Source organism: Cladophialophora immunda (genome assembly GCF_000835495.1).
Source record: "Cladophialophora immunda strain CBS 83496 unplaced genomic scaffold supercont1.6, whole genome shotgun sequence".
Lineage (NCBI taxonomy): Eukaryota > Fungi > Ascomycota > Eurotiomycetes > Chaetothyriales > Herpotrichiellaceae > Cladophialophora > Cladophialophora immunda.
In genome coordinates, this window is record NW_015622546.1 from 2,592,538 (window position 1) to 2,620,095 (window position 27,558).

The following is a 27,558-nucleotide window of genomic DNA, read 5'->3' on the forward strand; positions in this document are numbered from 1 at the left end:
GGACTGGGCTGGAACTTTCTTCTTCTATGTACAATGGTAACTAAACAATTGGACAAAGGCTTCCTCTGGGCAGTCCCTCAGCACGTGCGGCCTGTGTCAACATATCTGCACGGATCCCAGATGCCGACCAAGTCTTCCTGTTTTCCTCTCCCAATCTCCGTTGATAAAATTCGTGTTTGGTTCCTGTGCCAGGTTCTTGAGATACAATGTCGAGTTTGGTCCATGTGTCAAAATATTGTAATGTCATTTCGAGAGATATGTGATCGTACCGTTCCTTAGGTTGAAGATATTCCATCACAAACACGCCCACATCCTTCCACCCGCTATGCTAGAATTGACGAGGGAAAGCGCTTGAAACACATTGGAATCCCAATGAGCGAAGCCTTTGAGCAGTATATCTTGTCCAATATCAAAGCGACTAAGCAGCTAGCGGTCATAGAGAACCAGCAGCAGTGCCTTCGCATCAGAGCTCACCGAATATTACCACATGTCATCGTCATCATCGTCCAGCTGGGATCCGCCCTGTCGCGAATTGCCCTGGTGTAACTGCTCTTGTGGTTGATTGTTGTGATAGTATTGATTATATCCTCCGGCGCCGCCGCCATATGCTGAGCCATTACCTTCAACCGATTGTTTGCTCCCCCTTGAACTAGGCCTCGAATTGCTAGCATCATAATCGTAAGTGGGCGCATCACCCGCAAAGTCCTGTTGGGAGCCATATGACTGGTCTCCTTGGTACGGCTGCTGCTGCTGTTGCGCTTGTTGCTACAAAGATATTAGCACAAGCTTTTTTTCACGATGCCTCGAACACAAATACTCACTTGTTGGTATCGTTGATATTGGACATATTCGTCCGGTTGCTGCTGCTCTTTCTGCTGCTGCTTCCGCTGCTGTTTGGCACTCGTCGGGAGATTCATTTGTGGGTGCATCTGCTGGACCTTTGCCAAATAACTGTACATAAAATTACTAAGGAGCACCTGCGAGTACAGGGCTCGACGAGGGTTGGCCAATTTGATGTGCGCCATGCGGTAGATGGCCCTTTCTTCCAGGATCGAAAATCGGGTCCAGTTATAGTCGATGTCGGGTTTCAGTTCTCGGTATGGCGGTTCGGGCGATAGACCTCTGTCGCGGTGTTTCTTTGAGCTGCTGTCCTTCTCGCCCTTGCTCCTTTTCCCACCGAATATAGAAGAGAAAAGGCCTTCTTTCTCCTTCTTGTCACTTCCTGACGCTTTCCGTTGGCTTTCCTTTCTGCGTTCTTCATCGAGCTTCAGGTGTTCCCGGTCCAGAACAAGGCTTTCACGCCCGCGGACACCTCCGTCGATGGACGTTTGGAGCACGTCAAGTCGAGTATTGTCATGTTGCTGTGGAGGTTTGGAGATTTTGGCCTTCGGTTTCTCCGATTTGTCCTTGTCTCCATCTTCTTTGCCTAGCAACCAACTCCAGCTCGATTTTTTGGTCTCTTCCTTCTTTTTATGTTCGGCCGCCCTCTTATCCACAGTCAGTGTCGGTATAAAGGATAAGTTGCTCGTATTCGTATCATTTCCAGGCAAAGGAGATGGCTGTTCAAGACTCTGGGTCGGCTTTGACTGTGGCGGTATCTGGCTTGCTGGAGATGTTGTTCGTGTTGTAATTGCTGGCATGGAGCCCCTGGAAGGCATTGATGGCCTTTGCGGGGAAATGGCTCTTGTCCGGCTATCATCTCGAGAAGACACTCTCTCAGGGTGTCGTACTAGCTGTTGCACAGGTGGAGGCGTCATCGAAGAGGACCGCGGAGGCTGGACAGAGACTTGAGGAGCCTCTGGGGGAGGCGGAGTCTCAACAATCTGGGGCACAGGTTTTCGATCAAACGAAACACTCGTTGATGGAGGTGATTTTGGAGGAGGTGGTGATTTTCGCGATTCGGGCGGACCTGCTGAGGTCGTTCTTTTCGTTTCATCGTCGTTGCTGAACGTGTAGTCAAATGATGTTGACACAGACGAATTCCCGCTTGCGGTGGACGAGTTTGCCGGTCGGGAGAAATTTGTAGGGGCGGTTCTTCCAGCATTTTCTGTGCTAGATAGACCCTTCAAAGTCTGCGCAAGGCTGGGACCCTCGATAGATAGGTTCGGCAGCGGAGGAATTGCCGGAACACTGGATTCAGGCGATTCGGGTCTGCTGCCTGAAGGGCTGCCAGCCGCAGCCCTTCTCGCCGCACGTTGAGCATAGGTGCCTCGGTCTCCCCTGCCTTTGACACTTCCACCGCGCCTATAAGTTGTTCGCGTGGACCTTTTCAAACTGTTGCCTGGGACTGACGGTAGTATGATATCTGGCGCATCATCTTCTGACGAGGGCTCTAGACTCGGCCTTGATAAACCCGGGGTGTTTGCAACCAATGTTTCCAGCTCCTGCAAATTTGGGTCCTGTGGGCCAGTCCGGCGCGACAGTGATCTTTTCCTCTCTAATCGGTCTGCACCATCTTGGTATCCCACAGAGCTATCAATCTGGCGAGATAGCATTGACTTCTTCCTGCGCAAACCAGAGCTTCCTCCTTCAGTGCTTAATGAGGAAGATCGGGAGGAGGATGGGGTAGTAAAAGCGGACAGTTCGCCAGATCTCCTTCTGATTTGCTCCGCTTTGCTCTCCAAAAAGGTCTTGAATTCTTTCGGAGCGAGTTCTGGGTGCAATCGGGCCGGCACCCAGAATAGTCTTGAGGAGTCGTCTTCGCTGGAAGTCGGGGATGGTGCACTCGGCATGCCGGCTGCACTCAGTTGAGGAAGGTCTGGATCATCGGCTGCGCCCATATGCATTGACATCCGTCTTAAGGCTTGTAAATTGCTCAGCTCTTGCGCCAGGCCTGCCGGACTGGACTCGTAGTCGATATCATTTAAAGGGAAGGGAGAAGTGGCGGTGTCGGAAGGTGATCGTTCCCTCGTGCCAGATGCGGGCGACGAAGATGTGTGATTACGGTGTTCCCAAGAATTAACCTGGCCAGAGGATCCTCTGGAGACGCCGTTTGGTTGTGCGACAACATGATCGTTTGACATATCTCGGTAGGGTAACTGCTTCCTCGCTATGGACGGCGTCCTCCTGGGGGTCACATCGTCTTCCACTTGGTGGCCATTGATTTTAACTTGTGATTGTGAATTCGCACTCTGATACGGGCTCGAATAGGACGAGTGCTGTTGGTCTTGCTCGGGATCGTCATCGTAGAGGTAGCCAATGGTTTCAGTAACATGGTGGTTTTCGTCGCTTATCGACAATCGGGGCAGGTGCCCCCTTTGGCGAGCAGCGAAGCTCGCGCCTGTGTCTCGACTCCGGGTTGAGGTCTGCAAGAGTCACCGTGTCAGTTGGTTCATTTCAGCCTTGGTATTGCACCGAGTGCTCCTCCCTCATCGTCCCAATCTCACGGATCGATTTCGCCCAAGAGGAAAGGGAACAATTCGACGAACCTGCATGGAGCGGACCAGAAGCGGTTATAGCTCTCCAGGGCGGACGGAACTGGCTTATCCTTTATCAAAGGCGCGTGCAAACACAGGCAACAGCCTTCCCTCCTGGCCGGCCTCCTGCGCGCAATGGCCGACAGGTTGGTGCTGCGGAGGGGACTCCTTTAATCATCGGACTGAGGCAGGCAGGATTCGGAGCAGATAGGACGGCCGAGAAGGATTGTTCGATGTTGGGCAATACTCGGAAGCAATTGAGGTTATCGAGCAGCGACTGTGGTAATGGTGGGCCAAGTTGCAACAATTGAGATCATGGGGGATGATCAACGCGGACGGGAGTTGCGTTGCGGCGGCTTGTACCCAGGCACGCAGCCAGCAACTGGGGCCCAAAGGCAGGGTTCAGAAGATCCGGATGTGCAGTGGCCACTGACAGGGCGAGACAAATCTCTGGGTTACTCAGAGGGAGTGTCAGTTGGGCTGCTAAATGTAGAGTCGTGGGTTGGTGATGTGCAGGACAAGACACAGGAGGATGGGGATCATAGCAGGCAAGTAGCCGCGCTCTTGTCAGCCAATGGTGGAATTGCAACCCCGTATCCCTGTCAATCGCCTAGGCGTGCCCATATTATTTCGTGCTGTGCCTTGATCAGTGGCGCTGGGTGGACCTCTACTACTGTACTTCTAACCTGCGGCGGTGCTCCATCATTCGTCCGCTACCCTTCCCTCCCTTTCCGCCAAATCCACCATCGGACAATTGACACAGTGTCGTGCTCCTATCCTGACTTGGCAAGCGAGGCGGAAGGCTATCTCGAACCCGTCATAGGTACGTCGTACGGGTTTGGACAAATCTGTATACTAGCTAGATAACATGGGAGGTTGCTCTCTAGTTCCTGTGTCAATTTCATCTTCTTCCATCGAAGAGATCTGCGTTCATCCCATAGTCTCGTAGCTCTGCGTCTCGGACTTCAGCAGAGGGTGAATCGCGCCAACTTGTTCAATCCAGTTCAACCCCATGGATTATCGAAAGGATCCGATGTGCCTCCAAATCCTCCACTACTTTTGGCGGGCGGGGCCACTGGCGTCTGTGTTGTAGAAGCTGAGGTCCATCCTCCAAAGTCCTCGTCGGCTGTGACTGACGCCTGTCGCACTGGTTTGTTGCTCGACGAAATTGGCTCTCCCCATCCTCCATGGATGTCATTCGGCGTAATGTGGGCTGGTGGTCTTCCCAAATCGACCTTGGGCTGCGCTGGCTTCGCAGGTGTCGGGTCCGGCGCCCCCCAAGGGCTGTTATCGTTACTTGAAGCCCACGGGTCGAACATTGATGAGCTGGTTTGAGGTACCGCTGGCGCTTTGAACGGTTGGGGAGCCGGCTTTGGGGTTGACGCGGGCTGCGCAGACAGATTGAAAGGTGAACTAAAGGTCGAGCTGCTGATGGTTGGTGGCGACACTTGTGGGGCGGGTGCCGGTTTTGGTGGCGACGCAGGTGTCGAGCTGGCAAAGCCGCCAAAGTCGTCAGCCGCGAATAGGTCAGCAGGGATAGAGGTAGCAGAAGGTCTAGATGCTGGGGCGGGTGCAGGTTGCGGAGGCGGAGACCTTTGGGTAAAAGAGAAATCTAGTCCATTTGAGGCAGAGGGCGAGGTGACAGTTGGCTTCACAGCGGGTGCTTTGGAGGGAAGGGCGTCGAAGAAACTGCCACCACTCAGGGGAGGCGGCGATGTCACCTGGGGTGCAGAGGGTGTGGCTTTCGGCGCTGCAACGGGACTGGTCAAGCTTCCGAAGGCGGAGAACGCAGACGACGGCTGTGGAGCAGGGGGTTTTGTGGTTGTTGGATTCGGGAAGCTCAATCCACTAAAGGCATCGGCAAGCCCTCCAAATGCATCTTGCTTCGCTGGTAAGGGTGATGTTGCCATTCCTCCAAATGATGGCTGACGATCATGCTGAGGCTGGGGTGCAGGTTGAGGTTTAGGAGCAGCAGAATATAATGAGAGGATTGAACTCTTCAGGTCCCCTCTGGGATTCGAAGAGGCTGGAGGATTAGACGCTGCGCTCGAAGGTCGACCAAGACCACCTGATGAGGGGCCGCCAAAGAAATCCAGCCCAAGCAGAGAATCTTGTGGTTTCGCAGCGGGTTTTGGAGCCGGAGCCGGAGCCGGTGGACCAGTTCGTGTGGGTTTCGAGTCAGGGATGTCTGCTGTATTCGGCCTGACTGGTGGAGCTGGAGCGAAGTCGTCGAAAAGATTCACATTTGCAGCAGGTCGAGGCTGCGGAGGTGGTTGAGTGGACGCTTGACGCTGAGAAGCCGACCTCTCAATTTTGGCCTTCTCTTGCACAATATTCAAGGGCATGTTATCGTCACCTTCTGCGTCTAGCGTCGAGGGATCAGGCATGGGGCCGTCCATTACCCATCTCTTGGACTCGTACTTTGTGCGTATGAAGTTCTCAATCTTCGCCTCAGATGGCACGTGCCCCGGAGCCAACTTGGCCTCCCAGTATTTGTTTGCTCTTGTGTTGCCCCATTTCAGGACGCTTTGTAGTTGCTCGTCTGTCCAGGCATCCAGGTCAACCGACTTGACCCGACTGATATGAGTACCCATCCCTCGATGAATGCCTGAACATCGAATACAGATGAATACCCCGAGATTCCAGCTTGCCCATCGTGGATGTTTGTTTCTTTTGCAGTCGGCGCAGACTTTATTTCCTTCGAGTTTGACGAGGGCTTTGAGGGTTTGGGCATTCTGTGCCGCCCTGTCATTAGCGGGCCGTCGAGACATTGAGATTCAAGCGTCCGTGACGACTTGGTGAGGGGGGGGATTGCTGGAGGGCACGGCTATCAAGTCGAAGGAGGCCGAAGTCTAAAAAGTCGGAGGACTCCCAAGAGACAGGAGTGCAAGGTTAACTCGCCAACTGGTTGAAGTCAGAGAATGGATCGTTCACGCAGTGTGGTCCGCAATGACGGATAAGTTCCAAGTGGCCCTTGCCTGCCGAGTTGGAATGACAGAATTTCAATGTCAGCGCTCGCGCCAGTTTCTGGGGATGTGCCCGTACCCGCCGCTTTAGAAGCTGGACGGCAACTCTTCACGTGATTGCGCGTCGATTTCTAACAACGCGGCCCTGCCGTTCTTTGCTTTCGCTCCTCTATTGCTGAAATCATGCCTCTGAGCTTCAAGTCGGTAATTCTTGTCTGTCACCGAGCCGAGTCCGTCTGCTTGTTATCGCAAGCACAGTCTCGCCCGATTGGTGATCTTTTAGTGGTGATTCTGGCTATAGCCGTTGTTGTGGATGATACTGAGGGGACCTGGGCGTTGACGGTCACATCCCGACAAGGCTTTCCGCGACGTGTTATGCTTCAGTCGTCCCAATACTGACATTGTCCAGGATCTATCCGTATAGCACGAAGCTCAGAAACTCACAAATAACGGAAAGACTTGACTTTGCCAGGTGAGCACTCAAGGCTGCAAGAAAACCGCAATGGTCCGTCCAGCCATAAACGCAGTCCTTACCTCTTGCTTGCGCGCCCTTCTCGAGCCTGAGCAGTCGCATTGCTATAACGAAAGAAATGATCCATCGAGGCAAGACGACGCGTAAGGTGTCCGGCGAAGCAATTCATGGTGATTCAGAGGTCAGTCTTGAGAACTCCCTCTCTGCGCCTTGTCGATACCCTGGAAAGACGGAGTCGAGATTCAGGGGTCTCTTGCTCGAGTATTACCCATTGGCGTCTTGCCCATTGAGCAGACGTTATCTGGTCCCTCGATTGGCGAAAGAGCTGCAAAATGAGCAGTACCGTTATCTATCCTCTTCGCGATGTCTCAAGCAAGGAGGGTTGGCCAAAGGAATCTCTTTGATGGATCCCACCACATACGCTTTCGAGTCAGCCTCAGCATCATCGGTGATTTCTAATGCCCACTCAAATCCCTTCATTTCATTTGTCTCTTCTCTGCACACTGCGTGACCTTCTGGTTCCGCCAATCGGCAAGATCCTAGTCATTGATCCCGACGCGCTCCCACATGAGGAAGCAAGTCTGCTCGAAGACGTTGACAATCTCCTGTGAGCGATTACTAAGTAAATGACTGATCGGATAACTATATTATTACTGATGGTAGAAACTTAGAGTTTCTTCCACGTATATATGCGGGTGTATAACTGTGCTAGCCTGGTCGCAGTAGTGGCTACCAAGTCGCGCTAATGACTGCCAAGCCACAGCTCGATAGTGCCTAAACGGCACGCTCTTGGCACTTGATTCAGGCTCTTCAGATAGCCCTGGTTGTGTGGTTGATGGCGATAGATTTGGTCCTAATTGTCAATTACCGGGACACCACCGGGACACCCGGCGATTCTTACAAGAAGAGCTGCGATATCCTATACCACGATTAGCTCGGGCCTCAACCTGTGTAAACGCTGCCACTAACGATTCACCATAGTGTGTCCTCCTGATAGCCTCGCCGAGCATGGCGGATACATCCATGGTTCGTATCTTACTGCACTCCCTTGCACGCTGTGAAAGAGGTATCGTATTCGCCACGACAATCTCGTCCAGGGCACTATTCTCGATCACGTCGATTGCTCTGCCACTCAGAAAGGCATGCACGACCAGTGCGATGCATTTTTGGGCGCCGTTCTCGGTGAGAATCTTCGACGCAAGGGCAATCGTCCCGCATGTATCTGCGATGTCGTCGATAATGATGGCAGTCTTGCCCGTGACGTTGCCGACAAGGATCATGCGTGAGACCTCGTTCGCAATCTGGCGTTCTTTATGGATCAAGGCAAAATCCACTTTGAGCTTGTCTGCGATGTAGGTCGCCCTGAATCGGAGAGACGGTTAGTTCTTGTTCCATGGAAATGTGATCCAATGCTACCTTTTGGCACCACCGGCGTCAGGCGAAACGATGACCACATTGTCGATCTCGTAGTGCTGCTGGATATAGTCTCTCATTGTGGTTTCAGCGTAGAGCTACGAGACAAATTCAGTAAGACAAAGTGAAAAGGAGCACATGGACATCTCACACTAATTTCAGATCAGCAATGTTGGATCTCAGGACTGGAGAGTAATGGTGCCATACTTATCCACTGGAATGTCGAAGAAACCTTGAATCTGGGAAGCGTGAAGGTCCATTGTCTGAGCTTCGGAGTCAGCGTTGAAAGCTTCTGTCTATACCAGTAATTCTCAGCCCTCACAATCACATGGTTGCATCCTGCAGTCTGGAGCATATTGGCAACGAGTTTAGCCGTGATCGGTGCTCTGCTTCTGTCCTTCTTGTCTTGCCTGGCATAGGGAAAACAAGGTAGGACAACGGTGATCTGGCGTGCTGAAGCAATCTTGCAGGCGTTGATGGTAATGAGCAACTCCATCAACAGGTCGTTCACCGGCTCAGCCGCTGTTTGGATGATAAAGACATCTTGATCCCGGACGGAATCGACCACGGTCACTATGGTCTCGCCATTTGCGAAACGTCGCGTTTGAAGTTCCCCGATGGGCCTTGTGATCCTTGCGCCTGAGTCAATATGACTGTTGCAGCAGAATTGCTTGGAAGAGAGCGGCAGACTTTTTAGAGATGAGCTCGGCCAGCTCAGGGTGGCTGCTTCCTGCACTCAGATCAGTATACTATCGGGGTATCAACACTGGAACTTTGGTATAGGTCCATACCTGCGAGGATCTTTAGCGTGCTTCCCAGCATCAGGGCCACAGTCTTGTGGGTTTTATCTAAGGTTCTGGCATTCGAGGCTACAGCTGCGACCTTCAACTACCTATCGATGCCGGCGCACGGAGTGGGCTTTCTTTAGTAACATGCATTGCCTCTTCAAGACATGGCGCAGTCCCATCTCTGGACGACTCTGGTTGACTCATTCCACGCTCATCTCCCCACCTTTGTCGATGGGGAAGACCGTCCACACTCACCGCCTACTTGGACCTTGGATCGTTCTTCTCCGCGCCTCCCCACCTTTGATCCCAAAGCATTCGAGCTGGAACGGCCGGGCAGACCCGTGGGCCTAACGGAGGGCACCGAAGACTAGTTTGTGGGCTATCACTCTTTCAATGGGGGTCCTCTACGATATCTCCCTCGACTCTGTTCGCACGTCAGGTTGAACCCAATCGCCAATTCAATCCTCTTTACACCTGATCTCTGCAACAATGGCGCTGCCGATGCCTGAGCCCACCATTCCTCCATTGCCGTTACCACACTACAAGGTCATATCTTTCGACATCTACGGCAGCTTGATTGAATACAAGGCTCACATCGTCCGGGCATTCCAGCCTCTGCTCTCTCGTCTTCCGCCTTCGTCCCCGTATCTGGACCCAACGCCTTTGTCGAGCGAGGTGCCAAACAGCAATACTATCGGCTCGATCCAGTTTCTCAAGCTATTCCAGCAGCAAGAGGACCTGATCAAACTAGAGAAGCCCGTACGACGATTTGATAAGATTCTGTCCGAGATCTGGCGACGGATAGCACGCGAACTGCAAGTCGAGAGCAGCGAAGATGAAGCCCTTAACTTTGGGAGTGAGGCGGTGATTTCGTCGTGGCCTTGTTTTCCAGGCACCATCAGAGCCTTGAGGCAGCTCCAGAGGAACTACCGCCTCGTAGCGTTGTCCAATATTGACCGCTTCGCCTGGTATATCACGTCATCTTCACCAACGAGCGGACTTGGCGACGTGAGCTGGTGGAAGGTGTTTACGTCTGAGGATTTTGGAGGCGACGCGGCACGACTGGACGAGACGAGGCTGGAGACTTTAGTCAACTACTGCGCCAAGTACGGCGTGCAGAAGAACGAGATCCTTCACGTTGCTCAGAGCCTTGGTCACGACCACGCGCCCGCGAAACGGCTGGGTCTGAGTAGTGTCTTCCTGATCGGCGATGGACCCCGATGGGGCAAGGAAGCGGAAAGCAAGATGGTCCTGGAGAAGGAACTGGTCGGGTATGCGTGGAGATGTCAGAACCTTCAGGAATTCGCCGAGCTCGTCGAACGGGCGTGGGACAACGTGACTCCGATTGAATGATTTCAACACGGCCGGAGCGCCCCAAGAGGAGCCACCGCTGATGTTTCGCGATGCTTGGGTTTTTGCCAGGGATGAACGGTCTGGACATTGTAGCACAGGGTAATTGCGCCGTGTACCGAATGAAGAATTCTCATTCAACCAACCAACCATCAGTTCTTGTAGTTCAAAGAGGTTCAAAGAATTCCTCTCGTTGCCGTCGCGTGTCATCGATACAGCATATGTGGATATGACTATTCGACACGATAGGCTTCAGTTTCGCGAGACAAGTCAGGATATGGCATTGTATGATCTAAGAAGCCACATCAAATCTATGATTTTGGGCAACCCGGGCCAAAGCAGCGCGACTCCGCCTCTATTTCCGAAGCCAGGTATCACGAATTAGTCGCCATGGACGCCCAGAATTCATCCAGCAGCTCGTGCCGCTTCACCGCCAGGTCGAAATCGCCGTATCCTTCCCCCGAGGCATACGCCTCGTAGAGCCGACCGATGTTCTGCCCTTGGTTCGGCAGCCGCGTCCACTCGTCCCCTCCTTCGTCGACGGCAATATCCTCCACCGTCTTGGTCTCCAGGTTGTACAGTCGAACGCTGAGCGCCTTGGCCATCTGGGGTCCCGCGCTGGCGAAATCCACCAACAAGACGGCCCTCGTGCCGTAGATCTCCCAGGTCGAGCCGGGGGCGTCGAGAAATCTGGCTCCGCTGCGCAGGTGGAAGCTCAGCACCGCCGGCGGCTCGCGGGCGAATTGGCCCTGCAGCAGGATTTGATCCGGCGTGTCCTTTTCGTAGAGTTCCGGTGACAACGTCCCATCCGCCCTTTTGATGGGCATCTTCGGTCGGAGGTTGACGGCCAGGGGTTTGTAGCTGCCGGGTTTGAGCTCCCCCACGGCGAAGAGGATGGAGTCAAGTGCGTGGCCGCCGTAAATGGTCAGCGGATTGGCGCCGACCTTCCGTTGCAGGAAATGAGAGTATCGTTCGTCAGCGGCGTTGTCTTGCCAGTTGTTGATGACCCCGTGGTAATGGACGCTGTGGATCTCCCCCAAGGCGCCGGAGTCGACCAGCTCTTTGATCTTCCTGATTGACGGCGACGCCCGAGCCTGGAATCCAATCATAGTTCGAACGCCGTTCTCGTTGGCCAGGGCGGCGATCTTCCTCGCCTCTTCCGTGGTGGTAGCCAAGGGCCATTCAACAAAGACGTTCCGTTTGGCCTTCAGGGCCGGCACCACCACGTCGTAGTGGCTGTCGACCCGTGTCGACACGACGAAGAGGTCGACATTGGGGTCCGCGGCGATGCCGTCGTAGGAGTCATACGCCTGGACCGTCTCGGGGAGATTGTGCGCCTTGATGGCTGCCTTGGTGGACTCGAGCGTCGAATTGCACATGGCCACAATCTCGAAATTCGGGGACGAGGCGAGCCGTGGCAGATGAGCCAGGGCCGCCCAGGCCCCCGGCTTGCTGGATAGGCCGACTATTCCCACCCGAATTTTCCCCATTTTGTCGTTATGTCCTGGGCTATAGCATGCAGGTATAAGGTCGGGTCGTGCGCGGTGAATTGGTCCAGCGGCGTTCAGTTCTCTCTCTTTTTCTGTGCACGTTCTAATCTTCGAGGGATGCGGATGCGGATTTGCTTTTCCATACAGCGCCGCGGAGCCTATAGCTTTTCGTGCTTGGAGGTGATTGAATTACAACTGGGGCCAGGTTTCCTGCTTAGAAGTGGAGAGGGTATTAAACAGTCAATCGATCTTGAACTGCAGCGCAAAGCTCTCGGCGAGTGACCGTTCGAGGTTCGGGCATAGACACAGCAAAGGATGGACAGCAGGTCATCCGGCTCGTTGAGTGGGGAGCATCGTGGCACCTCATAACGGTCCCCATCCTTGACTCAAATAGGAAACGCAACCCTGAACCTCGAGGACGCATCCAACACGTGTCAACATGTAGATGCAACTTGCCCTAGCCTGTGCTGATTTTCAAAGGACAACAACTCAGGCACCCTCGAGCCGATTATCGCCGGGAAGGGAATAACAAAAGGATCTGTGATTAATCCGGTGTCGACCAGGTATGTTATCGTCGCGGAGCTTGGTCACTGTCCGGCAAGGGTGATTAAGTTGGATCCTTTTCAACACAGACAGAAGACCGCGACGACAATGGCGAGCAGCCAGACCCCGTACTTGGAGATTAGCGAGATCCTGTCGTTGGAGAGCGTTCGATCGCAAGCGCAGCATGTTCTAGACGCCGCGAGGAACGGGTCCTTGAACCATTTCGACTTCGACGAAGGTCGGATGCCAGAAGTCGCGGATTTTGTCCTATCTATTATCTCGGTTGGTTCTTACAATACTCCTAAACTTGAAAAATCCAGACCCCCACTGACCAGGTCTTTTGTTTCCCCCTTTTGAACAGCGTGATTTCGGCCCAGACAAGTACGACCAGATCCCCCCTCACGGGCGGTGGCAGCAGTTCAACGTCGGCAACCATGAACGAATTGCCCCGCTCCTGGAGGAATGGACGGGCCAAGGCTGCGACAAGACCGAGCTCGCACGTCGGATGGTCGACTTGTTGTTCGTCTCCGTTTTAATGGACGCTGGCGCCGGCGATGTCTGGCAGTTCAGAGAGCCCGGGACCGGGCAAACGTTCGGGAGGAGTGAGGGCATCGCGCTGGCGACCCTTCACATGTTCTTGGCCGGGAAGTTCCAATCGCAGGGTGCCAGTGGCCACTTCGTTGACGGTATGTTGCTCGGCGACCTCCCGCGAGGGTCCCAGTTCGCAGGACTGCTCTGACTTGGACAGCTCGTGGGCTCGCCGACATGAGCCAACAGACAATGGAGCAGGGGTTCCAGATCTCGCCTAAGAATGAGATGACTGCCTTTTCGTCTCGAGTGGTTCTGTTGAATCGACTCGGCGTGTCACTGCTCAACCTCGCTCCCGTCTTCGGAGCAACAGGGCGTCCTGGCAATCTTGTTGGTAAGCAAGTCTGAGCATATCATTCTCTCTATCACTACGACCTATCTGATAACCCGACGACAGACTACCTGCTTGACAACTCGGCACAATCGAATGTCCTCGACTTTGCCTTCCTGTGGCGTACATTGCAGCAATTGCTTCTCCCTGTCTGGCCAGAAAACCGGCCGCACATCGCTGGGCGACCAATAGGTGACGCATGGCCTCTCCGAGTGCTTGCCCAGCGTGCCGAGGCGACAGGGGATAAACGCCTCACCAGCAACATTCAACCCTTCCACAAGTTGACCCAATGGCTCGCTTACTCGCTAAAGGTGCCGTTCATGAGATTGCTTGATCTTCGATGGAGCAACGAGCACCTCAGCACTGGTCTCGCCGAGTACCGTAACGGGGGCATCTTCTTGGACATTCCAGTTTTGCGGCTGAAGCCAGAGGCCTTGGAAAAGGGGCAGAAACTCTCGGGCCAGGAGTTACCTCAGTTTGAGGCAACAGGCGATGAAATCGTCGAGTGGAGGGCGATGACGGTTGCCCTTCTGGACGAGCTTCACAACATTCTCCTGGCACGGTTGAAGGCGCAGAAAGTCTCCTTGAGTCTGGGACAGATGCTGGAGGCCGGTACATTCAAAGCCGGCCGAGAGCTGGCGGCGAAGTTCAGGCCTTCGACCAGATCCAGTCCCATCCTGATATCTGGGGATGGAACTCTTTTCTGAGTCTAGTAGTTCATGAGTGTCGTATGGTCGAGTCCCTGAAGGTCTTGGGCGATATATAATCATTCTTTCGCAGACATGTGAGGCACGAGAACGGCGACGGCGATCTCTAGGGGGCCCTTTGCGGTGATGTCCGTTGTCACCAGATATCTACAGTATCTCATCTCTCATTCTTGTGTGCGGTGGATGGCTAGGCATGATAGGAGTTTATCAATCTTGATGCATTGCTGACCTCTCCAAAAAGATGTGCCTCACTGTCGCAAGTGCAGTTAATCGCCTAGCTTCTTACCTGTACAACAGGGGCATCCGCGGCAACCGTGGTACCTGAGAAAGGTAGAGGAAGGTCTGCCAAACACTGAGCCTTGAGAGCTTCACACAGTAATTGTTTCCATTTCAGGCCAGCTTGGATATATACTTGCCCTTTTCATCGACGCCCGGATAAGGGGTGAGTTCTGGCCGGCATTCTATACGACGATCTCGTTTTGAAAGCAGATCGAGGTGGGAAATCGCCGGCAAACCACGCTATTGCCGTGTAGAATCTGGGGAATCCGAAGCAGAGGGGGGTAGGAGTAAGCTTCGCTTATGTATTTCCTCGACACGCAAGATTCCCCATTCTTGTTTTCTGGGCAGCAACCGCCCGGTCCGTCGTGAGCGAAGAGGTTGCCTATCTTCGCAGATATTCCTCACGGCATAAAAGACCAGTCAGCTGTGCTTGTTTGCTGCAACAAAGAAACCCTTCGTAACAGAGGCCAAACGGGGCCTTCCGGCTGGTCGAAGGGAGGTACTGGCACAGCAACAGCCAACGACATGTCTTCACCAGCCATCCTTCCCGACGGCCCATACTGTCGAAACTACTTCTTCGTTGGCGGCGAGTACGTGGCGGATGACTCCAAATTCGGCGGATGCATCATGAAAGGCCAAACGTACGTCGAACACCTGGTCCCAATCCATGGAGTGCGACGTCGGTTCCCCCTGATCTTCGTCCACGGAGGAGGCCAAAGTGGACTGGTGAGTGGTGATTTCACACGAACACCCCCCCCCCCCCCAAAACGAGTTTTCTCAATAGAAGTGGCTAATTTCTAGGGGGGGCGCGCACACACAGAACTGGCTGCACACGCCGGACGACCGTCCGGGATGGGCGTCGTATTTCCTGGACCAGGGGTTTGCCGTCTACATCATGGACACGCCGTCCAGGGGCAGGTCCGCTCCCGATTTCCGGGAGCATCACACGACGTACTCGACCGGGTTTGTCGAGCAGTGGTTTACCTCGCCGTCGCCTTCGTCGCAGTGGCCCCAGGCGGCGTTGCACACCCAATGGCCCGGTGTAAGTGGAAGCGTCCCTCAACCAGATCCAAGCTTTAGTTTAGTAGCTGCGTCGGTTTTCCGCTGTCTCGTGTCGAGGAAGCAAGACAATATAACGACTACTTGTTCCTACACCGCTTGACTAACGCCGTTACCAGACCGGGCGTCGGGGTGACCCGATCTTTGATGCCTTCTATTCCACCACGTACCCCAGCGTCACCGATCTATGCGCATATCAGGAAGCCCAGAAACAGGCGATCGTGGCACTCCTCAGGCGAATTGGAAGTCCCAGCATCCTGGTGACACACTCTCAAGGCGCCCCGGGAGGCTGGCTCGCCGCCGATGCATGCCAGCAACTTGTGAGCGCCATCGTCGCCGTGGAGCCCAACGGTCCTCCGTTCGCCGGCACGCATCCCCATAACGGCGAGCCGGCGAGGAAGTGGGGACTGGCAGACGTCCCCATCGAATACTCGCCTCCAGTCACGGCCGTCTCGGAGTTGGATTTGGTCACGATTCCCTCCTCAGAGCCGGGCAGAGACCCCACGGTGCTCCAGAGCGAAGGGGACGGACGCGTCATCCGCAAACTGAAGAATCTCCAGCAGATCCCCGTCCTGGTCGAGGTCGGCGAGGCCAGCTACCACGCCCCGTACGACCACGCCACGGTGGCCTATCTCCGCCAGGCTGGGGTCCCCTGCGACTTCATCAGGCTGGAGGAGTTGGGCATCAAAGGCAACGGACACATGCAGATGCTGGAGCTCAATAACCTGGAAATTGCCAAGGTGCTGGACAACTGGATTCAGGCTAAGGTGGAGAGTAGTAATTCATGATGCTTTCCCAAGCTTCAACTTGGGGAAGAAGGTCCTCTATTGGCTTCATCTAGACAGAGGTGGCATGTTTCGTCATGATGGGGGCAAAGAGTGGGAAAGATAGATATACGCTGGAGAAGACGATCGATGAAGAGCTAGAACCTCAACTTTCGACTTATTGTCGTCTTTTCACAATGCCAGCAGCTAGTTGCACGAGGCAAACAGCGTGATGCGTTTGGAGACCAGCCAGTCCATCCTTAACCCGCCACACTCGAGGGAATTGGGACTGGTGGTGTTCGGCACCCACTTTTGGGCCCCATTCCTGAGGCGCAACGACGACTTTCTCCACTCGGCCCAGCAGTGGTTCTTCGTCGGTTGCCCGGCGTCTGTGACGTAGACTCGTCGAATGTATCCAGTCGTCGTCCATTCTGCGAGCGTGGGGTTCGAGCACCTAGTCTTTTTGGTAACTGGGACAATATCTCGACTGGTTGGCGGCAATGGAAATGGACATTGGGGAAGCATTCGTGGAGTGGGATGGGATGTTTGAGGGTGGGGATCTTGGAGTGTGTGCCTCCCATTATTTCTCTAGTCCACTACTACTGGGGTCAAGGACAACAACGCCCACGCCATGTCTTTGGGTCCAGCTGAGCAGTTCATGCGGGCTTGAAGAGCATTTGTGCCAAAGCTGCCCAAAAACGTTGGTCGAGCCTTCTATCCACCGGAATGGCGGCATGTCTACGTTAAGAATCGACGAGCCCGTGGAAGAGAGGGAAGAATCAAGACTGTATGGACTTTTCCAAACACGGCAGTGAAGAATGCCTATTTATTCATCGGCGACCCCTTCGTACTCGTCGGCCATGCGTTCCGGCACGAGGTCCTTGAGCAGCTTGATCCCTTCTTGGATCACGATCCACCGGATCCGGCTCAGCCGTTCGGCCATGACGGTGGTCAGCCCGGACGTCGAGTACTTGCCGAGCAGGCGCGAGAGACGCTCGGGCATCACGCTCGTCATGCTGCTGACCAGGACCTTCATCTCCGTCTCGGCCTGCCACCGCGTGGAACCGTCCGAATTCGTCCTCGCCGCGGCGGACGTCGCGGGGGACCTGTCCTGTCTTTCGCCGGCGAGTTGCTGGCGGGGGGCCGTCGTGACGTCCACCACGGTCAGGGAGTGGAACGCCCAGCAGATGAGGGTCGAGATGTAGAGCCGGAACGGATAGAAGAAGGTGTGTTGGACGTCGAAGGTTTCCAGGTTGAAGACGCTGTCGCGGAGCAAGTGCGCGGCGTGCCAGACCGCTTTCACCGCCGGGGACGACCCGCGAGCCTGGGCCCATTCTTTGACGTTGCCTTGGGCTCTGATGTAATCCGCGCGTGTGACCCGGCGACCCATGGAGCGCCGGGCCCCCGCGTAGATCTGGAGGTCTACAATGTCGACGTTCAGAGTGATATGGGCGGTGTGATAAACGGCGTTGGCCGCGGTTCGGAAGCGCGCGAAATGGGCTCGCCTCGAGTGGCTTTCGTCAAAGGACACCATCTTCAGGCAGTAGGTGTCGAAGTCGACTTTCCACGCGTCGTACGCGGCAATGAGTTGTTCCCGCCATTTTGACGTGTCCAAATAGCCGGTCTGATGCATCAGTCCTGCGAGAATTTAGTAAAACTCGACGGCCCGCTCACTTCCACCACTTACCCGACGCCATTTGGTCTACATGCTTCATTTCGCACTGGATAGATATGAGTCCATTGAGGACTAGAAGTAGAGGGAAGGCATCAAGGTCAGGGATCTTCAATCCCGATTCAAGATCCAGATACGCTGTCAGGACCGATTGGAAGGGGAGTAAAGACTCCTCGCTTGCGTACTTCCACCACTCTTCGGCAGACGTCGCCTCCCAGGCCGAGCGGCTGCAGGGCAGGGCGGTGCGGATTTCGAAGGTGGACAGTGACAGCGGTTGGGAAAAGAGGGCGGCGTTCTGAGTGTCCCAAAAGAGGCAAAGGAAAGCAACCCTGCGGTCTGTTAGCACCTCATTCTGGCCTGCATGGATCTTGGATTCACCTCTTTTGGAGCTCGACACCAATCGCCCGGCGCCAGTTAGACTCAAGAAGCTCGGGTTTATCAATCACTCTTGGTTGTTGCACAGTCAGGCATTCGCTTCGTCTGATTAGACTGTCATGGATTGGTCAGCACTGTGTCCTCTCTCAGGTGGGTTGAAGCGTACTTGACAAGGAGACCATGAAATACAAACGCCGTGTCATGTTGTCTTTGTCCTAAGGGTTGTCCATAGCGTTAGTCGGTAGCTCGGTTATGGATAAGAGCAGCACTCGAACTTCTCGCCGCATATAAGATGTCTTCATAGTGGCGTCTTGACTTACCGATGCATTCAAGCAAGAATACTGTTTGGATCATCCAAAGCTCTGGTGTCACGGAAAACGCCACCCGATGGAACACTTCGGCCCTCAAAGCATCGTACATGCGGTCGGCAAAGGTCTCAATACTATTGTCGCTGAAAGTAGCACCCAGCAAAACCACGGCGGCCAGAAGGAGAGTTTCCGTCCGAGATGGGTCGAAAGTGGCCAGATGCAGGAGTGGATAAGAAGCATTGAAACATGAAAAGAATAGTTCGAGGTAGTTTTGCATGGCAGCGTGGGACAAGAGTGACTGGTATCTTCTGGTGTCGGCGCTCTCATCAGTTGACCTGGTTTCGGCACGGTGCAACAAGCACAGTATCCTTTGGTGCGAGCCGTCATCCAGCGGAGGCGTATGCGTGTCCGGGCGACTGGGAAGACTACCCGGGCTTGACACAGAGTATGAGCTGTCTCTTTGAGATCGTGGGATCTGCTCCGATCGTTCTTGCTCCTTGTCCCTCGTAGACCCTGGACTTGTCAAAGCAGATATCGAAGACCCGGTCTCCCAGAACGAATCTAGGGTTGGAACAAGTTCAGATGGAGCCGGCGCCCTCATAGTACTTGTATCGATTCCGAGGGTGGCCGAAGTCTTGCCCTGGTTCTCCACTGCATCTGTCGAGTTTCGTCGCAGCGGTTGACCGTGCTGCGATTGTACCAACATTGATTCGCTTCCTGTATTGGGTGGCATGCTGAATAATTCACCTGATGAAGGATTCGTCCTTTCGTGGGACATGTTCTGTTGACCTGGTGGTGGGTTGAGATTCGCGGTGACTGAGAAATTCCCAAACTCTGATTGTTCGGGATTGGGCATCATGGTGGCATTTGGATCGATGAACCAGTCGAGACTGGTCACCGGCGCGAATGGTTCATGGTAAGAGGTTGTCGCTGCGGTGTACTGGTCAGTTCTATTCGTTCCTCGTGAACACAGCGATCTCCTACTAGTGTTTTGGCTCGGGCCTTCATCAAGAGGAGCATCGACTTGCATCTCCAGATCATCTGCTGGGAAGTCCCAGGATGACCGAGCCATAAATTCGAACATGTCAAATCCTAGTGCGGTTTCGATCAAGCCTTGATTTTGAGGGAATGCTTCAGCCTCCAGACTTTGGGAAATAGCCGAGTCGACTCCGGACTTGGACCTCGAGGGAGAGGCCCTCTCAGCATCGATCGATCTTGGGGAATTCAGGCAGCTCATGAACATGGGCATCTGTGCACTTTGCTGGGCGAAGTCGAGGGATTGCATCCTCAACCACTGTCTGCGCAAATAGCTGTGGGACGGCCGCTCTCGCACGATATTCCCGTTAGCATCACGCCAAAGCCTCTTTCGACTCTCGACAATGCCGAGCCCTTCACCCCCAGCCTCTTCGTCCTTCTGGCGATGTCGCGCCACGTGTCGGTCTGAGTGTGACAGTCAAATTAGCCCTACCATCCACGACCAACAGGGCCGCGTGGCGGAGGTGATGGGGTTAGCTTACCCAGGAGGTCGGGTCTCTTGAAGTGCAAACGGCATCGCGGGCAGGTGTAGTCGCCATCGCCATGATTCAACATATGACGCCGAAGATGGTCCGCGCGTGTGAAGCCTTTCTGGCACGCATCATTGGGGCAGACGAATCTCTTGGGCTTAGTACTCATGGTCGATGTCCATGGGGTATGCAGGCAACAGGGGGGCTACCCAGGGCTGCACGTGAGACCATCACCAGTGTTTGGAAAATGGACAAATGCTATGAAATCAAGGAGCTCAGTCGATCGGAAAGAGTGCAACGCTGCATGCCCAGAGATATCGCAGGCCGACCTAGCGCCAGGCACGCCGCAGGGAGGGGATGGGCCAATGCAATCAATATCAGAGCCCGTCGTCAGATAAACCACACAGGGACCTCGGCCGGGCCAGCCATTGGCATCCTCTCCGTGGCACCGGTGTCGCCTAGCTTTCGAGCCGGTTGCCCACCCTTATCGGTCACGGACAGAGCTAGCCGCAGTTGTAGACGGCGCTGGGCCTTGGTCGCAATATAAAAGAGCGTCACTACCACTGATATTATTGCCCGATGACCCCAGAAACAATACAAGATGGATAGGAAGCAAAAAGAGCGGTATTGGCAAGCATTTGGGGACGGGCAACGCCGAAAGAGTTAGGGGCAGGTGACTGGGAGCGCAAGGATTCCGTCTGCCCCTCTACCAACCCGTCTGGTCCAAGCTGCTACAAGCGAAGACTGGGGTTGAGAAAGCTGGCGGTGTGGAAGCTGCCAAAGCTGGACCCTCAACATGCAGCGGCAGATCAGGTTATGCTATTCATGTCCACTGTGAAAGCCAAACACCTTTACAACGTGGATTACTTGCAAGAATACGAACATCATTTTCTCTCATCCATCCCGCACCTCCTTCGATCCAAGAGATGACATAGTCGGGGTGCTACTGACAGAAGATGCTTTCAACCCAGAATCCACCACGCACTATGCGTCCAGCTTCTTGTACGTCGACCAGCCCTCCTCCTGCAGACGGCGCTCCTTGGCCATATTGTCATCATCCATTTTCTTGAGATGGTCAGCCACCCATTTCTGAGCCTTTTCGTCGCTGGTCCCCACGATCCTAGCAGCCAAAATCGCCGCGTTGACACTGTTCGAGATCCCGACGGTAGCGACCGGGATGCCTCGAGGCATCGAGACGATACTGCACAAACTGTCAAGTCCGTCCAAGGCCATGGCCTTGACGGGGACACCGATGACGGGGAGCACCGTCTCCGATGCCAGCATCCCCGGAAGGTGGGCTGAGCCGCCGGCCGCCGCGATGATGACCTTCAGCCCTCTTCCCGCAGCTCCCTTGGCGAAGTCCAGCATGTACTGGGGCGTCCGGTGAGCCGAAGTGATGTGGACCTCGTAAGGAATATCCATGGTGTCGAGAATCTCGATCCCGGGGCGCAAGGTCGCGAGATCGGTGTCCGAGCCCATGCAGACGGCAATCACAGCCTTGCGCTGTTCTGGCCCTCGAGACGGCATTAGCCAATGCGAGGCCAAGGGGAACGTAGACCTACCACCGCGGTACACTCTTGGGGCATCCATGTTCGAGGGTGATTTCTCTTGAGAACGGGAAGATGTTGTTCTCCGACGATTTTGGCTGGACTGCGAGGTTGTAAATGGGAAAGTGTGCGGCGATCACCGTCTCTCGCTTTCAAGCTGATTATGATCTCCTAGCCCTGGCCTTTTCTGGACGTGACACACCAACGGTGCTGTACTCGGTTAGGTCAGCGCATCAATCTTATATTACGCACTGACGCGCGATGCCCATTTTCCAGAGGTTGGCTGGTCGAGACCCCAATGTTTGGACCTGTCCACTACAGACATGGGGAGTTCCATACCGCGAGCGTGGATGGCAGGGCGCGACTCTTCTCGCGGATTCATCCGAACCAATAGTGGGGAGCAGCGACGCCACCCTTCTATGTTAAGCTAGAGGAAGCCTCTGGATTCTCAATTGCCCATGGCAGTCATAGACACGCTTTCTGGACTCTACAGCGCCAGAATCTCATCATCAGAAGTATCACCCTGGCGAGCAACCCTGCCTCTCGCGAGTAAACCGATCACGCGGCGTCGACATGGCTCTTGACTACGGCGACCTTGCGAACCTCATCCCGACGGGGCTTCCAGACAAGGTCCGAGGCTGGCTCGCCGAGGACACCCCTTCGTTCGACTATGGCGGCTTCGTCGTGGGTGAGGACATCCGCACCGCGACCCTCTACCAGAAAGCCCCCGGCGTGGTCGCCGGCGTGCCCTTCGTGAATGAGATCTTCGCGCAGTGCGGATGCACTGTCGAGTGGTTCGTCAAGGACGGCGACGCTCTCGACCCCACGACCGTCGCGGGCGGGAAGATCAAGGCCGCCACGGTCCGGGGCCCGACGCGGAAGCTGCTCCTGGCGGAGCGGGTGGCCCTGAACACGCTGGCGCGCTGCTCGGGCGTAGCCACGTCGAGCCGCAAGCTGCTCAAGCTCGTGCGCGCCGCGGGCTACACGGGCATCGTGGCTGGGACGCGCAAGACCACGCCGGGCTTCCGCCTGGTCGAGAAGTACGGCATGCTGGTCGGCGGGGCGGACCAGCACCGCATGGACCTGAGCAGCATGATCATGCTGAAGGACAACCACATCTGGGCCCGCGGCAGCATCACCGACGCGGTCCGCTCCGCCAAGGCCGTCGGCGGTTACGCCCTCAAGGTCGAGGTCGAGGTGGACAGCGAGGAGGGCGCCGACGAGGCCATCGCCGCCGGCGCCGACGTCGTCATGCTGGACAACTACGACGGGCCGGGCCTGCGGGTCGCCGCCCGGAACCTGAAGGAGAGGTGGGCGGGGAAGAAGTCGTTTCTTCTCGAGTGCAGCGGCGGGCTCACCCCGGCGAACGTGAGAGAATACGTGAACAACGGTAGGGCGGGCACTACTCCGAATTTAAGGGTGAAACGAAACGGTGCTGACTGGAAGGTAGACATTGACGTGATCTCCACGTCTGCCCTACACCAGGGGTGTCCCCATATCGACTTCTCCCTCAAGATTGATCACTAGAATCGGGCTCCTCGCTGCCGCCCGGGTAGTGCCCTACGCCACGGTTGGCTGTAGGAGTGTCCATGGTGCAACCTCTGGAAATGAGCATGAGCTGGCTTGATGGCCCCATAGTGCGCAGTGCAGTGTATTTTACAGTTTCTCCCAGATACAAGCAAGCTATCAAGTGGTAGTTGAAATTGCTAAACATCGACCCAAGGAGGAAGTATGGAATCAGAACGTCGCTCCCAAGGCTTAGGAGAAAGGGGCATAGATGCATGAAACTCTCAGTAAGCATTTTTGGACGGCGCACAAGAAACTGTCGAACTCGCCTTGCCAAAAATACCCCTTAAGAAGACCTCAAAGACATTGATAATACTCCAATCAGATTTCAAACGGGAACTAATGTATTGTGTTGCCCCCTTAGACGTGGTCGAGAAGCCAACGAGCAGCTCTTTTGCACCAACAAATACCCAGGTAGCAAGTTACAGACGACAACAACCTTGCCCTACATCTAGCAACGGAGGTACCCGAGGCTTCTCACAGCACGTATCTGAAGTCAGGGTTTTGCTCCATTCCCCGGACCGACATCTTCTTCCCGCTGTCAAGTTGCTGGTTGACCCGCCGGTAATAGAACCAGGCAAAGCTGGCCGCCAGGAGCATGCCGCCCTGGAAGCAACCGGAAACTATCAGGGCTGGCCGATACACCTGTGTCACAGGGATTAGCTCTGAGCAAGTCGCCGGAGAGACAGGGGATCCAATGTAGGCAACGCGGTCTGCACGTATGGGGTTAAAAGGCTTACTGGAGCGTCCTGGCTTCTGAAGGCGTAGGACGAGATGATCCCGGCAATGTTTTGCAGCCCGGAGAGCAGACCTAGAGTGGTTGCACGGGCCGAATTTGACGTGATATTGCTGGTCGCCCACGCCGGAACCAACACAGCGGGCGTAAATGTCTAGGATCAGTGAGTAAGTAGTTTGACACGCCATGGCTCTGGGAAGGGCGAGTATTAGGAACTTACGCCAAATGTCAACAGAAATGTGAAAAAGTAGCCCACTCCTGCCTTGTGGACAAGATCCACCGACCCCAGGCAGATGAATCCGATCATAGATGTCCCCATCGTGATCACCGACCAGATTCCTCGAGCCTGAAACCGGTCAGAAATCCAGCAGACGACGACAATCCACACGGCTCCGTTGAGATTGGGTGCTATTGTGAAGAGATTGGCCTGGACGGTGTCTGGCTTCAATCGCTTGATCAGGGTCTACCCGAAGCTCAGTCAGTTGAGGGACCACTGGTTGTGTAAAGGAACTTACGGGCAAGAAATTGGAGAGGGTGGCCATTGCGACTCCGTAACACAGCGACATAGCCCCGAACATCCACGTATGCCAATTCAACAACGGCTTCAGGGCCGCGGACCAGGAGAATTTGATCGGCTCGATTTCAAACTCCCTCTGCAGCCGAAGTGCGCCCAAGTCCTTCTCTTCCTGACTAAAATATTTGGAGGCTGCCAGACTTCGAGGCAGGATCAGGAATGCCAGGACGGAGAGGAAAACCGTCAGGCTGCCCTCGATAATGAAAAGATATTGCCAGTTCTGCATTCGTGGTTAATGGCTGACTCAACGATTGGCCCGGCAGGGAACACCTTACATGGAGTTTTCGATGCCACTGGAAGACACTGTGACGATGGGTTAGTGCCAACGAAGGATATTTCCACATGGTTTGGTTGAGTCACACCTGTACGCGATCAATCCGGAGAAAGCGTTTGCCACAAATCCCATCATGTAGAACAACGAAATTCTCTTAGCAACTAAGCGCTGGTTAGAATCGGGCGTCAAAGGTTGTCAAGTTATGCCTTACTTTCATGGCGAGTGTAGAACATTGACAGGTAGTAGATGGCCGAAGGGAACTAATAATAACGTCAGTGACCGAATCCAACAGTCAATCATGAGGGTACAGGTGCAGGGAGACATACAAACCCGGCCTCCACGACGCCTAACAGGATTCTTGTGGTAGCAATGCCGCCAAAGTTCTTGGATGCAGCAGCCCCAATGGACACTGCACCCCAGCCAAACATGAGGATCGGGATGACGACGGCCGGGCTGAAGCGTTTCGCCAGAATGGTGGTGGGGATGTTCAGGAGACCGTAGGGAATGTAGAACAGCGTCAGGACCAAGGAGTACTGGTTGGTGCCAAAGTGAAGGTCCTTTTCGATGCCGTCGGTCTTTGCGTTGCCCAGGTTGGCTCGGTCGAGGCTGTTGGTGAAGTAGATCATCGCCAGCACGGGCAAGATGATCAAGTCAAGCTTCCATAACAGCCCTAAGCGACATTAGCTCGAGTGTGTCTCCCGAGGGCGTCAATATCTCTTCGTACTCTTCTTCACGCCGGAGTCCGGCAAGTCTTCAAGCTCCCCGGGGAGGCTCCCAACCCGCGTCAACGGGATGTCAGTGGTCTTGGTAGTGGGCATTTGGGATGGTTTGACGTCTTCAATCATGTTGCTGCAAGCTGGGAGGCTTCAACTGTGTGGTCGGATGGGCAGGGGGTCGACTTGTCGAAGATATATGTTCACTGACAGACTGGTCGTGTGCCCTCAGATGCTGGGAATGAGTGGGGAGATGATATCGATTATGAATGGAAGGAGGTCTGGCGACTTCAACCTCGAGGCGTATGATCCCTATTGTATGTGTCGGCCAGAATCCGAATAGCCGTGGTTCCACCTCCCCATCTATTTCGTGGGGAGTTCATGCAGCGAGCCGCGCATATTGAAGTCCACCTTGATTCCTCACACCGCTCTAATTGGCCAGGCCTTTGATTCTCGAGTGGGAAACAGGGCCTTTCCCCAACACCTGGTCGACTGTCGTTGCAGCTCTGATTGGCTTCCTTCGCAGCACCGGCCAGGCTATGTAGAAACGGTTATCAGTGATGTACTCGGCACTAACCACAGCTCGATTAGCCTTGCAAGACACAAGTTTCGGAGATAGCGGTCCCCTCGCAACGGTGGGCGCTGGTCTGGTAAAGTCGCGAATGCTTCGGACTAGACCTTGAGAATTATTATTCAGATAAAGTTACACGCACACCGACCGTCTCCGTTTAGGACCACTTCTTGGTGAATAGTGCAGTGCATACAATGCATCTTATTGACGAAACAGCTGCGTATCCGCCATTACACAGCGGAAACAAGGCAGTCCTGCCAGGGGAGGTCGGGTGAGAGTCTTGCGTGGTAGGCGCTGTCCACTATTGTCGTCAGCATCCAGTCTGTACTATAAGCAGCTTGGTCAAGGTTGGTTTCGAGCGGAAGTGGCATGATGTTTCTTGTCTCGGGCTCCTTGTTCTTTCCTCTGTAAAGCGATATTCGCGGCTTTGGTGGATAGGGAGACTTGTGAAGTAAAAGTAGGTTCCTATTCAGGGTATGTCATTGCATGGTATAACAGAGCAGAACGAGATATTACAAAATTGACCTCTTACGCAACCAGTCCCAGAAAGAGAGGAGGATAGTAGAGCGACGTGACGAGAGGAAGCAGAAACCGCGAACGTCTTCTGGTTCTTCGTGAGTGAGTGCCCTAGACCTATCTAGTGTCATTCTACATCTTCGGTTGCTTCGTACAAGCAGCCGGTCTCAAGAAGGTACGCGGCCTTGAAACTGATACAAAAAGATAGGAAGCCCGAGCACTAAGAACATACACATGTCCACTCCTCCTCACACTATCGTGATTGTAGACCACTGGCTTTCTGTATCTGGCGCCACAGACCCGTCTCCATGAGCATCAAGTCCAAACGTCTTTAGGTGTTCCGGATAGCTGACTACCAAATGTCCAATGCGTCCGTAGCTAATAGGGGCGGACTGTAGAGATTCGAGGACAAGAAAGACCGCCATATTGTCAGCAGGATGCTCTCCTGAATATTCCCGCTCCGTTTTTAAGCACAGGCAGTAAACCGCTCTCCCATCCCCGAACGCGTCCCCCAAAACATCGGGGGGACACGTAAACCTGAGTGCGACTGGCCCCAATTTCTAGCACAGGAGAATCAGCATTTTCAGCAGCAAAACAGGTAGCTCGAACAAGAAAACCCTGTAGTGTAATATGTCCTCCTGAAACTAGGTCCATGGAATCTGGTCTTGGGCACAGCATCTGTACATCTGATATTGATACTTGCAGACGCGTCGTCGTATCTAGTTCGTGTGGCCGCACCGGGCCCGTCAACAGAAACCCAAGAACCATGATGGCGCGCGGTATTCGGTGTCAATCCTTGCAGCCGGCTCGGACACGCGCCAGTCCAAATGTACCACGAGACGAGATCTCCATAATCCGGCAATGTACTCGTCACCAGCAGCATCGCGGAAGAGTTTTGCCAGTCCAGAGAATGCGATGAGTCCGTCGCCTGGCTTGGTCAAGGTATATTGCTGGACAAGGCCGTTCCATAAATTGAAAGCACCAAGTGAGACGACACCCCGACCCATTCCACTGGATTCCGAGCTCTCCCACAGA

The 27,558-nt window shown here is 54.5% G+C and overlaps 10 protein-coding genes across 10 annotated transcripts; 4 read left to right on the forward strand and 6 right to left on the reverse strand.

Moving 5' to 3' along the window:
• Positions 1–7: 7 nt before the first annotated feature.
• PV07_10439 (uncharacterized protein) lies at positions 8–3,924 on the reverse strand. The gene is made up of 3 exons (XM_016397770.1): positions 3,429–3,924; positions 822–3,305; positions 8–765 (listed from the first exon to the last, which is right to left on the reverse strand). Exons 1-3 carry the CDS (start codon positions 3,432–3,434, stop codon positions 481–483), a joined length of 2,775 nt encoding a protein of 924 aa, XP_016244961.1. The 5' UTR covers positions 3,435–3,924; the 3' UTR covers positions 8–480.
• Positions 3,925–4,006: 82 nt separating this feature from the next.
• Positions 4,007–6,394, reverse strand: PV07_10440 (uncharacterized protein). The gene has a single exon (XM_016397771.1). The coding sequence runs from the start codon at positions 6,185–6,187 to the stop codon at positions 4,421–4,423; it is 1,767 nt and encodes a 588-aa protein (XP_016244962.1). The 5' UTR covers positions 6,188–6,394; the 3' UTR covers positions 4,007–4,420.
• A 1,357-nt stretch (positions 6,395–7,751) lies between these two features.
• Positions 7,752–9,089, reverse strand: PV07_10441 (uncharacterized protein; the record flags this gene model as incomplete). The annotated part of the gene is made up of 7 exons (XM_016397772.1): positions 7,752–7,773; positions 7,824–8,216; positions 8,271–8,342; positions 8,454–8,530; positions 8,590–8,899; positions 8,958–8,997; positions 9,059–9,089. The coding sequence occupies 7 exons, from the start codon at positions 9,087–9,089 to the stop codon at positions 7,752–7,754; spliced, it is 945 nt and encodes a 314-aa protein (XP_016244963.1).
• A 400-nt stretch (positions 9,090–9,489) lies between these two features.
• Positions 9,490–10,554, forward strand: PV07_10442 (uncharacterized protein). Its single transcript, XM_016397773.1, has one exon. It carries the CDS (start codon positions 9,545–9,547, stop codon positions 10,406–10,408), a length of 864 nt encoding a protein of 287 aa, XP_016244964.1. The 5' UTR covers positions 9,490–9,544; the 3' UTR covers positions 10,409–10,554.
• A 225-nt stretch (positions 10,555–10,779) lies between these two features.
• PV07_10443 (uncharacterized protein) lies at positions 10,780–12,110 on the reverse strand (the record flags this gene model as incomplete). Its single annotated transcript, XM_016397774.1, has 1 exon — positions 10,780–12,110. Exon 1 carries the CDS (start codon positions 11,893–11,895, stop codon positions 10,780–10,782), a length of 1,116 nt encoding a protein of 371 aa, XP_016244965.1. The 5' UTR covers positions 11,896–12,110.
• A 247-nt stretch (positions 12,111–12,357) lies between these two features.
• PV07_10444 (uncharacterized protein) lies at positions 12,358–14,280 on the forward strand. Its single transcript, XM_016397775.1, has 5 exons — positions 12,358–12,458; positions 12,528–12,720; positions 12,800–13,124; positions 13,187–13,360; positions 13,424–14,280. Exons 2-5 carry the CDS (start codon positions 12,547–12,549, stop codon positions 14,062–14,064), a joined length of 1,314 nt encoding a protein of 437 aa, XP_016244966.1. The 5' UTR covers positions 12,358–12,458; positions 12,528–12,546; the 3' UTR covers positions 14,065–14,280.
• A 588-nt stretch (positions 14,281–14,868) lies between these two features.
• Positions 14,869–16,319, forward strand: PV07_10445 (uncharacterized protein; the record flags this gene model as incomplete). The annotated part of the gene is made up of 3 exons (XM_016397776.1): positions 14,869–15,069; positions 15,164–15,385; positions 15,522–16,319. 3 exons carry the CDS (start codon positions 14,869–14,871, stop codon positions 16,188–16,190), a joined length of 1,092 nt encoding a protein of 363 aa, XP_016244967.1. The 3' UTR covers positions 16,191–16,319.
• Positions 16,320–16,992: 673 nt separating this feature from the next.
• PV07_10446 (uncharacterized protein) lies at positions 16,993–20,195 on the reverse strand (the record flags this gene model as incomplete). Its single annotated transcript, XM_016397777.1, has 7 exons — positions 16,993–17,804; positions 17,854–18,167; positions 18,217–18,327; positions 18,380–18,428; positions 18,534–19,451; positions 19,506–19,961; positions 20,039–20,195. The coding sequence occupies 7 exons, from the start codon at positions 20,193–20,195 to the stop codon at positions 16,993–16,995; spliced, it is 2,817 nt and encodes a 938-aa protein (XP_016244968.1).
• A 600-nt stretch (positions 20,196–20,795) lies between these two features.
• On the reverse strand, positions 20,796–21,849 carry PV07_10447 (phosphoribosylaminoimidazole carboxylase, catalytic subunit). The gene is made up of 2 exons (XM_016397778.1): positions 21,589–21,849; positions 20,796–21,540 (listed from the first exon to the last, which is right to left on the reverse strand). Exons 1-2 carry the CDS (start codon positions 21,614–21,616, stop codon positions 21,011–21,013), a joined length of 558 nt encoding a protein of 185 aa, XP_016244969.1. The 5' UTR covers positions 21,617–21,849; the 3' UTR covers positions 20,796–21,010.
• Positions 21,850–21,970: 121 nt separating this feature from the next.
• On the forward strand, positions 21,971–23,100 carry PV07_10448 (nicotinate-nucleotide diphosphorylase (carboxylating); the record flags this gene model as incomplete). The annotated part of the gene is made up of 2 exons (XM_016397779.1): positions 21,971–22,963; positions 23,024–23,100. The coding sequence occupies exons 1-2, from the start codon at positions 22,147–22,149 to the stop codon at positions 23,098–23,100; spliced, it is 894 nt and encodes a 297-aa protein (XP_016244970.1). The 5' UTR covers positions 21,971–22,146.
• Positions 23,101–27,558: the final 4,458 nt, after the last annotated feature.

What these genes read in the sequence shown, in the direction of transcription:
- PV07_10439 (XM_016397770.1), bottom strand. An exon ending in AATATCAACGATACCAACAA is followed by an intron (nt 766 to 821) that starts GTGAGTATTTGT and finishes ATATCTTTGTAG; the next exon opens with CAACAAGCGCAACAGCAGCA.
- PV07_10440 (XM_016397771.1), bottom strand. Translation starts at nt 6,187, where the DNA reads ATGTCTCGACGGCCCGCTAATGACAGGGCGGCACAGAATGCCCAAACC.
- PV07_10442 (XM_016397773.1), top strand. Translation starts at nt 9,545, where the DNA reads ATGGCGCTGCCGATGCCTGAGCCCACCATTCCTCCATTGCCGTTACCA.
- PV07_10444 (XM_016397775.1), top strand. Translation starts at nt 12,547, where the DNA reads ATGGCGAGCAGCCAGACCCCGTACTTGGAGATTAGCGAGATCCTGTCG. An exon ending in TTGTCCTATCTATTATCTCG is followed by an intron (nt 12,721 to 12,799) that starts GTTGGTTCTTAC and finishes CCTTTTGAACAG; the next exon opens with CGTGATTTCGGCCCAGACAA. An exon ending in GCGTCCTGGCAATCTTGTTG is followed by an intron (nt 13,361 to 13,423) that starts GTAAGCAAGTCT and finishes ACCCGACGACAG; the next exon opens with ACTACCTGCTTGACAACTCG.
- PV07_10447 (XM_016397778.1), bottom strand. Translation starts at nt 21,616, where the DNA reads ATGGATGCCCCAAGAGTGTACCGCGGTG. An exon ending in CCCAAGAGTGTACCGCGGTG is followed by an intron (nt 21,541 to 21,588) that starts GTAGGTCTACGT and finishes TGCCGTCTCGAG; the next exon opens with GGCCAGAACAGCGCAAGGCT.